Source organism: Acanthochromis polyacanthus, chromosome 3 (assembly GCF_021347895.1).
Source record: "Acanthochromis polyacanthus isolate Apoly-LR-REF ecotype Palm Island chromosome 3, KAUST_Apoly_ChrSc, whole genome shotgun sequence".
Classification (NCBI taxonomy): Eukaryota; Metazoa; Chordata; class Actinopteri; family Pomacentridae; genus Acanthochromis; species Acanthochromis polyacanthus.
Window position 1 is genome coordinate 31,891,874 of NC_067115.1, and position 16,576 is coordinate 31,908,449.

Sequence of the window (16,576 nt, forward strand, 5' to 3'; positions counted from 1 at the left end):
GTACTGACTGATGCTTTTCAACAACCTTTTCTCAGAGTTTCTTGGAGTGTTCTTCTTCATGGTGTAGTTCTATCAAGGAGTTCTGATCCATTAGTGACTGGACTGAATTGTGGCATCATTTCTTCCCAAACTCCTTTTCATGCATAAAAAACTGGACATAAACCAGAGTTATTAAAAACCTGGACCTCAGTTCAATTTTATTTTATTTATATATCACCAGTTACAGGTCAAATTGTCTCAAGACGTTTTACTGAGAAGGAATTTGAAAAAGCTTCAGTTTTACTGACCTGTAACTCTGGTCTCATGTGAAGACGGAAATGTTAAAGAAAAAGCTTGTTCTGGAGAATATCTGTACTAGTGTGGACAAGATCTGTGTGAGCTCTAACTCTCCATCTAATTATGAGTGTTGCCTCCATCACAGGTTCTGGTCTGATACTGACTGTTGCATCTCTTTATATTTTACAGCTCTGAAGGTGGAGAAGAACCTGACAGGAACTGTGGGAGGAAACCTCGATCTACCTGCTCCTGTACCAGACTTTCTTATTTTACATGACAGGGGGACTGTTGCCATGGTGAATAAGACAGAACTCAACATATTCAAAGAAACTTATATGAACAGACGTCACTGGAATAAAACCTCTGGACTCTTCCTCTTCAGACCTGCAGAGGAGAGACTCTGGGATTTATAAAGTTGACTCTAAAGGAAAAGTTTTCACTGCATCTTACAACCTCAGAGTTTACAGTAAGTCACATTTCTGTGTTTCTGATCTCTATAAACTCAATTCTCTCTGTTCTAATTCGTCTGACAGACAAAAGTCAGTCTGACTTTAGCGTTGTGTGTGTGTGTTTTTTTTTTTTTTTTTTTTTTTTTTTTTAAACACGCTGTAGGAGCAGATTTGGAAATACTGTAATTGTATTGGTGTCAATACTCGCAATTGATTGTCAATTTTGCCTATATAACCTTTGTAGCTAGGTAGAGTTTCCAGCCGGAAGGGACAAATCAGTTTTTGACCACGGAATGCCGATGTTGTGCCAAAATGTGATTTTTGCCAGAAACTGATTTCCGGTACACGGGAGCGCGCACGCACAGCCGTCACAGTTGAAAAGCGCAGCGAAGCGCAACCAGTTTGTTTATAATCATCTAACGGTGATTATTTGTGTTTGCGTTTTATAGCCTCCTGTACGTCTACTTGCCTTATATCGCTGTGCAATAGGCTAGTTGGTGATTTCAATCTGCCGTGTATTTGTGCTAATAAAGATATGTGTCGCCGAGGGAGAGTCTTTTTTTCTGCACCAACATTACATTAGATCCCTCAACAGAAAAATTGACCCCACACAGTGCTTTGTACGGTTTGAAATATGAGAAAAAGGACATTACAATGTGAAAATCAGCTTATTTTGCTTGCCAAAACATGATTGATGCCTCTGGTATTGTACATAGGTAGATATTTTGACCTAAAATGACTTAATATAACACAACACAGTAATATTTACAGGATTTGTCTCCAACCAGTATTTTTTTTTACCCCTTAAAAATGAGAAAAGGGAAATTACAATGTAAAAATCAGCTTATTTTGCTTACCAAAAACTGATTCATGCCTCTGATGTTGTATGTACATGAATATTTTGCCCCAAAATCACTTTATATAACACATCAGAGTGACATTTGCAAGATTTGACTCCAATCAGTGCTTTATACCACTTAAAAAAAAAATGAGAAAAGGGACCTAACAATGTAAAAATCAGCTCATTTTGCTTGCCAAAGACTCATTCATGCCTCTAATATCACAATGACAAGACCTCATTTGACATCTTACTATTTTAAGAACAAGATGTTGCCAGTGTCAACTTGCTTTAAATTATGATAGAATTCATGAATTTTGAGAACAAATATATTTATTATGGACAGTTGTTCAGGCAAACAGCCAAATGTATGACAGACATCCACTCTCCCTGCCACACTACCACGCACACACACGCCCACACTACTGGCATGCTTCACACACATATGGCCTCCTTCCCTTTTTGGGGTATTTCACACAGCTTTTGTGGTACCATCTTGGACACACCTCACACCCGATCTAAAAAAAACCAAAAACAAAATGAGTGATGATTATATTGTTTGGAAATTGTGATATTTAATCATTTTTTAATCAAAGCCAAATTTAGGAAGGATGGGTAAAACACTTACCCACGAAGTGTCCCCTGTGTGCTCCCCACAGAAATGACAGGTCTGTCAGGTCATCTTGCAGTAAAAAGAAAAAGGGGTCAGTCAGTAATGTTTGTCAGAGTAGTGGAATTAGAAAATAAGATTTAAAAAACACACCTGTATTCATACGAAGATAGACCGCATTTTCCTCTCTTATATTGTTGACACTGGATGGTGAAGTGTCAAACACCAGAGGCAACCCATCCAAGATGCATTCAGCAAACTGTAAATAATAGATGTATTTCTGTATTATATTTGAACATCATCAAATTTGCAAAATAGACAATCGCATTAATGTTTGTGTAAGTAACACTTAACAGTAAATCCCCCCCAAAAAACATATTTCACTTTCTTTCTCCTATCTTACACATCTCTTACATATCAAGTAAAATAATGTCAGTGTCCATATTTACCAAACATGCTTGTGTGTTACAACAAACAGCTAAGCAAGGTTCAGAGCAATGATGAATAATATTCCTGATGTTAGAATATACCTTCAATGCAAAAGCCCCACAAGATGTGGCATCTTTCTGAATGGAGTGGGTCCTTGTTTCACACGCCCACCTTGAAGGATTTAACCCCCTTTGTCTCATGAATGATCTACCACAAATACACATGATTTGAAATGGCACATTTATGAACTACAAAATACGTGACAACAAATGACTGCTTAAAATATTACCTTGTGACATCCTTGCACTGATTGGCTGCCTTTTTTTCCCCAAGTGGGTAAAGAAACAGGCTCATATTTTTGGCTGGTAAGATTACCTACAAGATACAAATTCAATGCCATAACAAGACCTGTGTAGTGATACACACACATGCACGCACACCCCCACATGTGCACCCACGCACACACAAAATGTGTTGTGAACTTACCACCAGCATCCAGTGATGTGCCTGATTAACCACGCCCAAAATGAATTCGTAATGCTGTGGGATGATCTGTAACATAAGATAATACACAAAAGATGTCTTATGATATTTTTTATTCTGTTGTATTTATTAGTACAAAAACATGAGAGAATATATTTTATTACCTTAATTTTAGGTTTCTTCCCCTCCCAAATCATTTCAAATGTGTCAATGGCAAATGCCCTTGTGATGTTGTTTTGGTTATACCTCTCCACAAGTTTTGTGAGATATGCATTTATAACCTGTAATTTAAAAAAAAGTTAAACCTCTTTTTGCAGAGAAAAATATAAAAAAAGAGATGCATGTATCTACCTGAATGTATTTAAAATAGGAAATCAATGCAAAATAAAAAAGCGTTAAAACTTCACCTCACTCTCAAACTCCATTTGAGGACCCGTGTTAAAGATATCATGGTAAAATATCTTATAGGGACCCACTTTGGAGAGCAGGACGTATGGTCCCCCCCCATGCATCTCTCACATCTGGAAAAGACAAATTTAAAGTTGTAATAATGTAATTCTGTCAGTACAAAAATACATTTGAAATGCTATAGTCTGTTTGTCTATGAGAAAACATATGCTTGCTGATAGGGGTGTGCACTGTGGAGTACGTGTAGGGGAGGTTTATATAACCTGAAATGGCTGTGGTCCTTCGCCCATCACTGGATGCTGCAGCTGGCAAAACAGAGGAAGCTGCAGCAACTTGGGGGCCGGTGGAAGCTGGAGCTGCTGTGGACCAGCAGTGGAAGCTGGAGCTGCTGTGGGACCTGCAGTGGAAGCTGGAGCTGCTGTGGGACCAGCAGTGGAAGCTGGAGCTGCTGTGGGACCAGCAGTGGAAGCTGGAGCTGCTGTGGGACCTGCAGTGGAAGCTGGAGCTGCTGTGGGACCTGCAGTGGAAGCTGGAGCTGCTGTGGGACCTGCAGTGGAAGCTGGAGATGCTGTGGGACCTGCAGTGGAAGCTGGAGCTGCTGTGGGACCTGCAGTGGAAGCTGGAGCTGCTGTGGGACCTGCAGTGGAAGCTGGAGCTGCTGTGGGACCTGCAGTGGAAGCTGGAGCTGCTGTGGGACCTGCAGTGGAAGCTGGAGCTGCTGTGGGACCAGCAGTGGAAGCTGGAGCTGCTGTGGGACCAGCAGTGGAAGCTGGAGCTGCTGTGGGACCTGCTGTGGAAGCTGGAGCTGCTGTGGGACCTGCAGTGGAAGCTGGAGATGCTGTGGGACCGGTGGAAGCTGGAGATGCTGTGGGACCGGTGGAGAGTTTGTGTGGAACTCTGTCTTTACCCTCAGTATAAGGGACAAGGTGATCCATATTAATTTTGGGGATAGTAGTCCCACTTGGGTCTACAAGATCCACACTTTTGCCAGTGATGGAGGGAATTGTGTAGGGCCCAAGATAATGTGCCTCTAATTTTCCTCCTTTCCTCTGCTGGCTCCTCACATTCATTCTTAGCACCTTCATGCCAACCTGAAGGTTGACAGCACTTTATTTAGTCTTCCTGGGTTTGGGGCTGTTGCTGATGTTTTGGATGGCACTTTGAAGTGCATCATCCAGTTTAAGGATGTTTTTTGTGACTTCCTCAACAGAGAGGTTGTCCTCCACACTGCTATCCACCTTTCAAATGAAATAAAAATCAAATTAAACAGCAATTAAATCAAATCCCTGTTAAAGCACTACATTGCTCTTAGTTAAAAGCTATTAAAGGTGTACAGAAATGACAGTTTGTCCTGTTTGGTATGTAGAGTTTTCATGAATTCCCACACAGGTTTACCCAAGTAAGGAAAGCAAATCTGATTGGTCATTATTGAGTGGGTGGGATATTCAATGTTTGGGGCGAGACCGAGCTCGCTGTGTGTGTGCGGGTCTCAGACGTCTGATTGAGGGATAACGAATCCATTATCAGTGGCTGATACATCGTGAACAGGCTGATGTATAATGCACAAAGTTTGGGCTACATTGTCTGATAGATGAGTTATTACACTACTGTTAAGGCCCACATGGCTCAAATTCAATTTTCTGTTCTGTACACCTATAAATATTTTGTCCAATATGTGCAATTCATTTTACCATGTAATCCTCTGGGATCTCGGAGGGATACCTTGCCTCTCTCCCGAACATTAAATAGAAAGGTGAGAACTTTGTTGTAACTTGCCGCTTTGTTCGCAGGCCAAACATTACAGCATCTAAATGCTGGTCCCACACATCTGGCCTGTCATTGACCAGTTTGGCCAGTGCCCTGCAAAGAAGCAATTTTTTTTTTATACAAGACATATTCCAGAGTGATATGAATAAAATGTTAAAATAGATATAGGCCTACCTCTGGATCGTCCCATCCATCTTCTCCACCAGTCCATTGGTCTGTGGATGATATGGGGCGCACAGGCTTCTTTTGATGCCCAGAATCTTGTACACGTTGCTGTTGATCTATTTTACAAATACATAAAGACAGCAAATTAAAGGTAGCCATAGAGGGAATAACAGGTGACTAAAAAAGTCATTGTGTACTGCAAGCGTTACAATGTAAATTAGCAAATTTTTGTGGATGTTCTTAGTTTTTCATACATTCATTAACAAACTCCCGGCCTTGGTCTGTCAGTATCCTTTTTGGTGCTTCAAACTGATAGAAGAACTTCAGTAAGCACTGACTGACCTCCTGCGCAGTCTTGGACTTAATGGCATAAGCCTGGGTCCACTTTGTTAAATAATCAATCAGCACACATATGTACTGGTTTCCACTTTGAGTGGTCCTCAGTTTGCCAATTAGATCCATACCCACAAGTTCAAATGGTGTAGTGACCTGCAACCCATAAAATATAACTCATTAAATGTGTATCATACTTCCAGCAAATTGTCATTTTCTCCTATTAACTTTCTTTTTTGTCTAAAAGAAGAAGATGACGTAAAGATTCAACTTTTTTCTTACTTTAATGGGTTGATTAACGACTTCCTGTTTAATCACCACACTATTGGCCTGGCATTCAGGACACTGGGCAACCTAACAGTAAAAAGAAAAACCAACAGAACCATAAAAATTACTCTCCTTATACCATCTGTGAGCCCTTGACAAAATGGGACAATGTTTTAACTTCAGCATAGCTGTTACGAACTAAAAGATGTTAAAGGGTATGAGGAACGTAACAATGATTTAAAACCCAGGTTAAAATAAAGAAAATTGAGACAAATTATGAAATGAAAGGTGATGAATGTTTATCCACACAACTAGATAACTAAATAAAGCAAACAAGAAAACCAATGAACCACCTGGTAAACCTAAAAACAGAAGGACAAAGGAAACAACCAAATTACTGCAAGCTCCTCAGCCACTGGAGGCCTGCAAAGCTCACAAACTCTCACAAACCCTCACAAACAGCTCCACAAAGCCGACAGGTACCACTGCTCCACACAGGACAGCTGCGAGAAGTGGCCAAAGAGAGAGAAAGACCACTGCTCTCTCCTGCTACATGTAGACTCATGCTTAATCAGACTAATTCAGCAGCACCTGCACACCTTCACAGCAGCAGAGGAGTCTGGAGAGAGAGAGGGAGAGAGAACAAGCAGCACAGCAAACACACAGGGCATGTAACAACAGCTTATTGGAAAGACAAGAAAGCATATGCTTATATTGACCCACTGATGAATGTCCTCAGACATTCCAGGCCAGTAAAACCTCAGAGAGATGGCCTCTCTGGTTTTCTTCTGCCCACAGTGTGCACCATGGCTGCTGGCATGAAAGTCTATGAAGACATTGTTGGCCTCCTCTTGCCCACAAAGAACTTTCACCCTGGTGGAATTGGGCTGTCCTTTATGCCTTATATAGTATAAATGTCCATCTATAAAAAGATAAATAAATCAGAGATGAATTGTAATAAAGTAGGCTACAGAAAATGTATTTATTTATGTTTGGATATGCCCTACTTATCTAGTTTATATATGTTTGGCTTGGTGTGGTTTAGTTATGTCTTAATTGAAAAAAAAGACCAACAAGGAAACAAATGTACCTTGAACATAAGCACATGGACACTTATTTACTGACTGACTTACCACACACACACACACACACACACACACACACACACACACACACACACACACACACACACACACACACACACACACACACACACACACACACACACACAGATTAACTCCATGACTATATCATAGCCCTTCTATATAAAAGCCACTTGAGAAAGCCTAGAAATATGAAGTCTGTTTCTAAAGGCCTGTGCACACACAATAATAAACAAAGTAAATTTGAAAAAGACGAAATAGTCAAACAAGATACACGAGTGTTTATTTTCTTTTTAAGCCCATAGGCATAAGTCTATCACGAACCACCGCACCCCAAAACAGGAGGCAACTGCCATTCCGACATCCCTCCACTCTGATATGGGCTCCCAATTGTCTAAATGGCAACACTTAAATTTCTTTCAAACCTCCCATCATTCCGACAATTTTTGCGTCCTATGGTCGGAATGACGGTTAAAAAAAGAAAAAGCCTCCCGCCATTCCGACATTTCCTCTAAAGCCATATAATTTACAAAGCAGTAGGAGACAATTGAAGCTTACAGTACTGTTAATTATATCTAAATCTTATTGTTTTTTTTCTTACATTTCAGATGAGTAAACTAACTAGTTGCCATCATTGTAAATCTGCAGTTCAGCACCGGACAGCTCCAAGTCAGTGACTCACTCGGAGTAACGCACAATCTCTAAAACTTTATTTGTCCCCAAGGGGCATGTAGCCCTATAAGGTACAGTCAATTCCAGCCATTTTCAGTACAAAAAAAAAAAAAAAATTGCCAATATTTTATTTGTAAATAAAAATATGACGAGAAATACAGGGCATATTGGACGTGCATTGCAAGGTGCATTTCCGTTTTCGTGGATTATATACCGACTTCAAGACATGTTTTGGACAAAATATTTTACTGGCTTGTTTCGTCTGGATGTCCAAGGTAGGATTATGGCCGTTTTTTGTGGAATATTTTCATCTGTGTGTAATAATGAACCTGCAAATGTGAGTCGCGCTGTGTACGTTGAAGCCGTGTATAGAGAACGGATGGATGGATATTCGTTGTTTGTCAGACAAATGTGTTTATATTACCTGCTGTGGTAATCACATCTGAAAGTGGTTTATACCGGCGGATTCATGAGAATCTAAGCTTTCCATCGGCGTATAATGTTTCTATCATCGAGTTGGCAGTGTCGTTCTATTTCGAAAAATGTTTATGCAGATATCAAAACGGCAATGTAAATATTACTGTGTTGTGTTATATTAAGTCATTTTAGGTCAAAATATCCACCTATGTACAATACCAGAGGCATCAATCATGTTTTGGCAAGCAAAATAAGCTGATTTTCACATTGTAATGTCCTTTTTCTCATATGTCAAACCGTACAAAGCACTGTGTGGGGTCATTTTTTCTGTTGAGGGATCTAATGTAATGTTGGTGCAGAAAAAAGACTCTCCCTCGGCGACACATATCTTTATTAGCACAAATACACGGCAGATTGAAATCACCAACTAGCCTATTGCACAGCGATATAAGGCAAGTAGACGTACAGGAGGCTATAAAACGCAAACACAAATAATCACCGTAAGATGATTATAAACAAACTGGTTGCGCTTCGCTGCGCTTTTCAACTGTGACGGCTGTGCGTGCGCGCTCCCGTGTACCGGAAATCAGTTTCTGGCAAAAATCACATTTTGGCAAAACACCTAACCGTGAAAGACAACCTATGAATGGCAGCTTGTGCGCTTTGGAGTTTTTTGGAAAGCCAATAAAGACACTGTGTTGAAGGCAAGTTGAAACGAGTTGGACATTCATTTATTAGTACGGTTATTAAGCGTGTCAATTACGTTTTTATTATTCCCGGTTGGGCGCTCTCAGTGGCTTAAAGCTTTGGCTTAGCCCCTTTAACACACGCTATGGGGAACTAATTGTACAACGATGTAACGTTATTAATAACAGACAAGCTTTCTAATGAATATTTTTTTGTGTTGTAGGAGATGGAAGTATCATCTGCTTGCGTGTAAAGTTTCAATATACTTCTGGCTGTTGTCTAAAAATGTTGTCTGAAAATGTTGGAATTTCAGCTAAAAAAGGGCAGATGGCAGTTTCAGATACCAAAGATCTTTCCTCCAAAGTTCCAACAGATTCTGAGATGGTCCAGCAGCTGACCTCCTCTAGTCTCACTGAGTGGACATTTAATGACCCACTTGGAAATGAAAACAGGTTACATATAAACAAAAAAAGTTGGTGTCCTAAAGCCAGCGGTGAGAGCTTTAACAGCTTTTTCTCATATTCAGAAAATTGTTGTTGCTTTGCTTCAGGTCTGTCCAGCATCAGAGGGAACAGAGCTGTGCCTGTGAACCTGTGTCTTTTAAAGGTGGACATGAAACCCTATAGATTTATTAATCTACGAGATTTATTTGGCATAATGTACAAGATGGACATCCACTCTAAACACCCTCAATGAAACTGTATTAAGATTAAAAGTAATGTAAGTTTTAATCTGTTCCTTGAGTGTAACAGCTTGTGATGGCTGATCAAAGCTTTGTTGAAGCTTCAACACTTCATTCAAATCATGGTTCATGACTCGAGGCTTCAGTGACACACAGTAGAGTGCCTGTATATCAGAGTGGTGACATGATGGGTCCAAAAAATTTTGGTCACGTGATCTGTGGGCGCCATTTTGTTTCCTATCATGAACCCTGGGTTTTCCTGTTGACGTTGTTTACACCGCAGAGAGTAATTCTAGGTCCCTTTTCGCTTCCTAAATACCTGAAAAATGACGGGCTGTTGTGCCTTTGGGTGCACAAAGTGATCGGAGAAGGGATTCCACATGTTTAGATTTCCCAGTAATAGTGAAAGAAGGAAACTGTTGGAAAATAAAGTCCGGAGAGTGGGATGGAAACCGACTTCATCATCGTTTTTGTGCCAGGTTAGTCCCATGTATGTACTTTCATGTTATGATGTACGGGTGAATGACAGAAAAGTTTGATGTGATTTTAGGCAGTTGTGGTTATTTTGACTTTGACCATTTTCATGAAATACAGGTCGCTGAAGTTTAACGGGTTACCCCGTTAAACTTCAGCGGCCGTATGTGCAAACGTATTTTGCTAAATTGACCGAAGGTGCAAACTCGAATATAGAAACATTATACACCCCTGGAAAGCTTAGATTCTCATGAATCCGCCGGTATAAACCACTTTCAGATGTGATTACCACTGCGGGTAATATAAACACATTTGTCCAACAAACAGCTAATAACGTAAACAGCACAACTCACTTTTGAAGGCTCAAAACTCGTCACAGATGAAAATATTCCACAAAAAACGGCCATAATCCAACCTTGGACATCCAGACAAAACAAGCCAGTAAAATATTTTGTCCAAAACATGTCTTGAAATCGGTAAGCAATCCACAAATAGCTAGTTTTCGTGAACGTGCACCTCGCGCTGCGCGTCCCATATTGAGTGAATGGAAACAAAATGGCGTCAAATCCCCAGTTGTCGCCGCTCTGATATACAGGCACTCTAACACACAGTAGAGTGCCTATATAATGAGAGTGGCGACATGACGGGTCCAAAAAATTTTGGTCACGTGATCTATAGGAGCCATTTTGTTTCCTATTTATGAACGCCGGTTATGCCTGTTAACGTTGTTTACAACGCAGAGAGTAATTCTAGGACTTTTTGGCTTCATAAATACCTGAAAGATGACGGGCTGTTGTGCCTTTGGGTGCACAAATCGATCCGAGAAGGGATTACACATGTTTAGATTTCCCAGTAATAGTGAAAGAAGGAAACTGTGGGAAAATAAAGTCCGGAGAGTGGGATGGAAACCGACTTCATCATGATTTTTGTGCCAGGTTAGTCCCATGTATGTACTTTCATGTTATGATGTATGGGTGAATGACAGATAGAAAAGTTTGATGTGATTTTAGGCAGTTGTGGTTATTTTGACTTTGACCATTTTCATGCATGGAGATGCATGAAATACGGGCCGCTGAAGTTTAACGGGGTAACCCGTTAAACTACAACGGCCCATCTGAGCTTCGACAACAGCCTCCCTGTTCATTCACATGATTTCAAATTCAACAAACAGCTGACAGTTTTCTGTTTCCTATTTTCTGTTTTCCGTCCAACCTGCAGTCACTTATCAGCCTCATATGACCCGAACAGGCTCCGTGTTGTTCACCTGTTTCTGGGCTGTTAGCCGCCATTAGCATGAGGATGCTGTTAGCCATATGCTTACAGCTGCAGCACCGTACAGGCGGACGGGAAAACGTATTTTACTAAATTTACCGAAGCTGCAAGCTCGATGATAGAAACATTATACACCCATGGAAAGCTTAGATTCTCATGAATCCGCCGGTATAAACCACTTTCAGATGTGATTACCACAGCGAGTAATAAAAACACATTTGTCCAACAAACAGCAAATAACGTAAACAGCAGAACTCACCTTTGAAGGCTCAAAACTCGTCACAGATGAAAATGTTCCACAAAACAGCCATAATCCAACCTTGGACATCCAGACAAAACAAGCGAGTAAATTATTTTGTCCAAAACATGTCTTGAAATCAGTAAACAATCCATAGTTTTCGTGAATGTGCACCTCGCGCTGCGCCTCCCATATTGAGTGAATGGAAACAAAATGGCTTTAAATCCCCAGTTGTCGCCACTCTCATTATATAGGCACTCTAACACACAGTGGTGGAGTCGGACATCTAGTGGTCAATACAATGAAATGCAACAGAGACGTGTTAGTGGTTCATTTGATTCTCCATGCGCATTCCTGTTGGACTGCACTGAATGATCGTATGGTTTCTAGTGGATACAATAATAATAGTAATATTGGATTTAATTTAAAATTTTGAACACCCGATACATTTTATCATGATATGTCAAACTGTAGTTCTACTCAATTATGCCATTATATATAAAAAATACACATCACACTAAAGAAACCTTTCTTAAGATCCTGAAGCTTTATTTTTCTTTTACATCATATATTCAAGCCCTTTTGGAACAAGTTTGCAAAAACAAAACAACCGTGTTTTCACAGTCAGTATTTGAAACTAAGAATTTGAACTTGGACTGCTGGTTCATTCAATATCGAACCTCTTTGAGGTTTAAATTCTTGGTGATGTTGCTGACCTCTTGCCAGTTAGTCCAATTAGTTGTCATGATCCAACAAGTGTTTTTGTTTTCCAAATTACAATATTTTGTTGCCTCCTGTCCCAACATATTGCTGGCATCCAGCTCCGGTCCAATGTTCAAATGAAATCAAAATAAGAGCAAAAAAAATCAATTTGTAAAACAAAAGAAAATTGCATAAAATAGTAAAACATAGCAAACATGATAACAAGCTGTAACACCAAACTTCCTTACTAAATACTGGACTTCTCTTGTAGGTACTTGATGTTTCACCTTCATCCAAGAGGTTTCTTCAGTTCTAACTGACTAATGATGAGTTACAGAATTTATAGTCACTCCAGGTCACATGGCTGATGGAGACACGTGATTTGCAAAACTAAAGAAAAAAAATCAATTTACATCCTTTTTCAAACAACAATTGCTTTAAATGTGCATGTGTTCAGTATTTACCACAGATTATCTAACAAACAACATAAAGTCTGATGGTCAGCTCTCTACCAGGAGCATGAAAAGTTTAGAATAAATGAATAATTACTTTAGAATTTTAATGAAAATCACATTTTTCTGTGCCGGAGCTCAAAGAGACACCTCTTATTTAACCTCCTGATTTTAACATTTCCACTTCATCTCATTGATAACATTGAGACAAAAAGGATTAATGCTAAGATGAATGCAAACAGGAAATATAAATGTAGAAAAATAGTGACTTACACGTAGAAAAACTGGTCCATTACTAAAGTGACATGATTCAGTTCAGAGCAAAACAAAGTATGGATGTGATGGTTCTGATAGCCTTTACATTGCTGCCACCGTGTGGAAGAAACATTAGTTACACTTCTTGGAAATCACAGCACTTTTCTGCAGTTTGTGGCTTTTACTTGGCTTTGATGGATGGAGGATATAAACCTGCAGTTTAATGAATCAGTCCAGAATCTCTCTTATCTGCTCAGTCAGGTTGAAATGTTTCTGTTTCCTCCTTTACAACTGGCAATAAATGGGTCATTCTAGAATTGATGAACATTTGGGCTTCAAAATGTTTGAAAAACCTTCTCTTTTACAGTTTTCTGCTCCATATTCATCAATAATAGGTAATAAAGTTTTAAAGGCTTGATTGGCTCAGCTTACACATCCATGGTACCATTTTTATTCCATGTTTTATTTGTTGTTTGCTAACCCTACTCTAATCACAGTAACAGGGTTGCTAATCCATGCTAATGTTAGCTTTTTCTCAGCAGTAGAAGCTAGATATTTAGCTAGCTGTTACTGCTGACCAAGAGGACAAACTGACTGATGGGGAAAAAAAAGTAAAAAGAATACAGCTTTGCCACTCTGAAACTGAAGGTCAGACTCTAATACTCTTTCCATCTTGTTGACACAATACCATCAGAATGAGACTGGCTGGACATTATCAGACCAAAGGACTTAACCACAATAGCACATAAATTCTGAATAAGACTCATATTGAAATTCAGTAAACCACTGACAGTGAGGGGTTTGGAACTACATGCGTGATCTCAATAACTACTGAAACTCTTCTTTTCAATAAGGGACTAAAACACTCATAATTATACACCACCATTCACAAGTTTAGGGTCACTTACAAATGTCCTTATTTTTGAAAGAAATTTAGTTTTTTTTCAATGAAGATAACATTAAATGAATCAGAAATACAGTCTAGACATTGTTGGCTGATTTTTAATGGAATATCTCCATAGGGGTACAGAGGAACATTTCCAGCAACCATCACTCCTGTGTTCTAATGCTACATTGTGCTAGTTAATGGTGTTGAAAGACTAATTGATGATTAGAAAACCCTTGTGCAGTTATGTTGGTACATGAATAAAAGTGTGAGTTTTCATGGAAAACATGAAATTGTGTGAATGACTCCAAACTTTTGAACAGTGGTGTATTTTTTGCGGCCTGTCAAGTGCAAAGGTGTTCAGTGAAGAGCTGGATTTTAAATCTTTTCTTAAAGACTAAGAGGGACTCTGCAATCTAAAAATGGACTAATTTTAATTCATCAAGCACTGATGAAACCATTAATTAAACTCGCATACCTCTCAGAATGCATGTGTTTTGATAGCAGTGAGGATTAGACAGCCAGTTTATCCAGCTCTACTGGAAGAATAAGGTGAGGAGTCGGACTATAATGGATTGTGGACGTTTTGTGCCATTAGTGATATGAATGCACTATAAAGTGGCTATCTAACAGCCTAGTATAGGATAATCATTGTGATGCTTTTTCTATTTACTGTGTAATAAGATAAAACAGTCTGTTGCCACAGAAACAACTGTACAACATCACAGAAACAACATCCCAATGGCAAAGACAAGACTGTTGGACTTCGACATCCATGACAGTCAATCTGCACTTTTTTACATTGCAGTTTGCAAAATACTAGTACATTTTTTGCACCCTGTACTTGTAACCTGTGTATGTTGTGTGTGTTTGCACATGTAGCTGATGTGTCATGTGCGTTTCCCCCTGAGGAATGAATAAAGGTGTGTCTTATCTATTAAAAACAAAACAAAAAAACCCCCCACTGGGGATCGTTTAAAGTGATGTACTATGATTGAAGAAACGACTCGGTCTGATCAGTAAACGATCTAAACTCCCAGCAGTGTGTCGCTGATCGTCAGAACTCGAGGCTATTATTAGAAAGTGACGTCATGGCGTGTTGGAGGCGCGTCTCTCTGCCGGTTCAGCAGAATCCTCATCAGCGCCGTTAACTGGTCCTACGGTCCCTCCTTCCCACATGGAGCGGAACCACGCAGCACCACGTGACCCGGGCTCCCTGGACTGAGCCCCTCACACCGCATCATGGCTGCGGAGGATGCGGCCGCGCGGTACCGACGCGGAACCCCGCTGTCTGCCCGGGCTCCGCTCTCTCCGCTCCGCCTGCTGCTCCTCTGCTCGCTGCTTCCCGCTCCATCGCTCGGTCTGCTCGGCTTTCGGCCGGAGGAGACCGGGGCGGAGCTGTCCGTGGAGGACGGGGTGCTGAAAGCCACCGAGGGAACCCGCTTCATGTTGCGGGTCTACTACTCCAGCTCCCCGCAGAGGCTCAACCGCACCGCGGGGAAACGCGCCAATAATGCCGCGCCCTGGATCGCCTTCATCGAGGAGCCAACTCCGGGCCGAGAGGGACAAGTTCACCCGAAGCGGAATATGTGCATGGACAAGAACGCCAGGACGTCCGACATCGAGGTTTTAGGCTCTTTCAAGTCTGCTTCCAGTCAGAACTCGGTGCTGGTGGAACTGCTGGCCAAAGACCTGCGGAGGGGAGAGAAGATCAAATACTACTCCATGTGCGCCTTCGACGGATCCAAATGGGAACATTACCGGACCAGGGACTTCTGGGTGGCCGTGACTGAGCGCTCAGCGGTGCCGGAGCTCTGGCTGCAGGTGTTGGTCTCAGTGCTCCTGCTCGGGCTGTCAGCTCTGTTCAGCGGACTCAACCTGAGCCTGCTGGCCCTGGACCCGGTGGAGCTGCAGGTTCTCCAGAACAGCGGCACTGACACGGAGCAGAACTACGCGCGGAAAATCGAGTCCGTGCGTCGGCATGGCAACTACGTCCTGTGCACTTTACTGCTGGGGAACGCGATCATCAACGCCTCTCTGGCCGTGTGGATGTGCCAGATCCTGGGCATGACCTGGCTCTCTACGGTCATCTGCGCCTTCGGCATCTTCTTCATCGGGGAGATCCTTCCTCACTCGGTGGCGTCACGTCACGGTCTGGCCATCGCTTCCAAAACCATCTGGGTGACGCGACTGCTGATGGTGCTCTCCTTCCCCATCTCCTACCCCATCAGCAAGCTGCTGGACCTCATCCTCAACCAGGAGATCTCCAACTTCTACACCAGAGAGAAGCTCCTGGAGATGCTGCGCGTCACCGACCCGTACCACGACCTGGTCAAAGAGGAGCTCAACATCATCCAGGGAGCGCTGGAGCTGCGAACCAAAACCGTGGAGGACGTCCTGACGCCGCTCACCGACTGCTTCATGCTGGCCTCGGACGTGGTACTGGACTTCAACACCATGTCTGAGATCATGCAGAGCGGATACACGAGGATACCAGTGTTTGAGAACGAGAGGTCCAACATCGTGGACATCCTGTTCGTCAAGGACCTGGCGTTCGTGGACCCGGACGACTGCACGCCGCTGAAGACCATCACCCAGTTCTACAAACACCCGCTGCACTGCGTCTTCAACGACACCAAGCTGGATGCCATGCTGGAGGAGTTCAAGAAAGGTGAGGAGGGACCACAAATCTGGGGCGAGAAGTACAGGTC

General features: G+C 41.6%; 1 protein-coding gene across 6 annotated transcripts in view; it reads left to right on the plus strand.

Annotated features, from left to right (window-relative positions):
• The window catches only part of LOC110960430 (metal transporter CNNM1-like), a 73,050-nt gene that overhangs the window by 26,157 nt on the left and 30,317 nt on the right, over window positions 1-16,576 (plus strand). The window contains exon 1 of one of the 6 annotated variants that reach the window (XM_022207668.2): window positions 14,998-16,536. The exons of the other annotated variants lie outside the window; for them this stretch is intronic. Within the exon in view, the coding sequence (XP_022063360.2) occupies window positions 15,108-16,536 (1,429 nt within the window). The 5' untranslated portion in view covers window positions 14,998-15,107. Of the gene's footprint in view, window positions 1-14,997; window positions 16,537-16,576 lie in introns of those variants that run through there. 6 annotated transcript variants of the gene reach the window in all.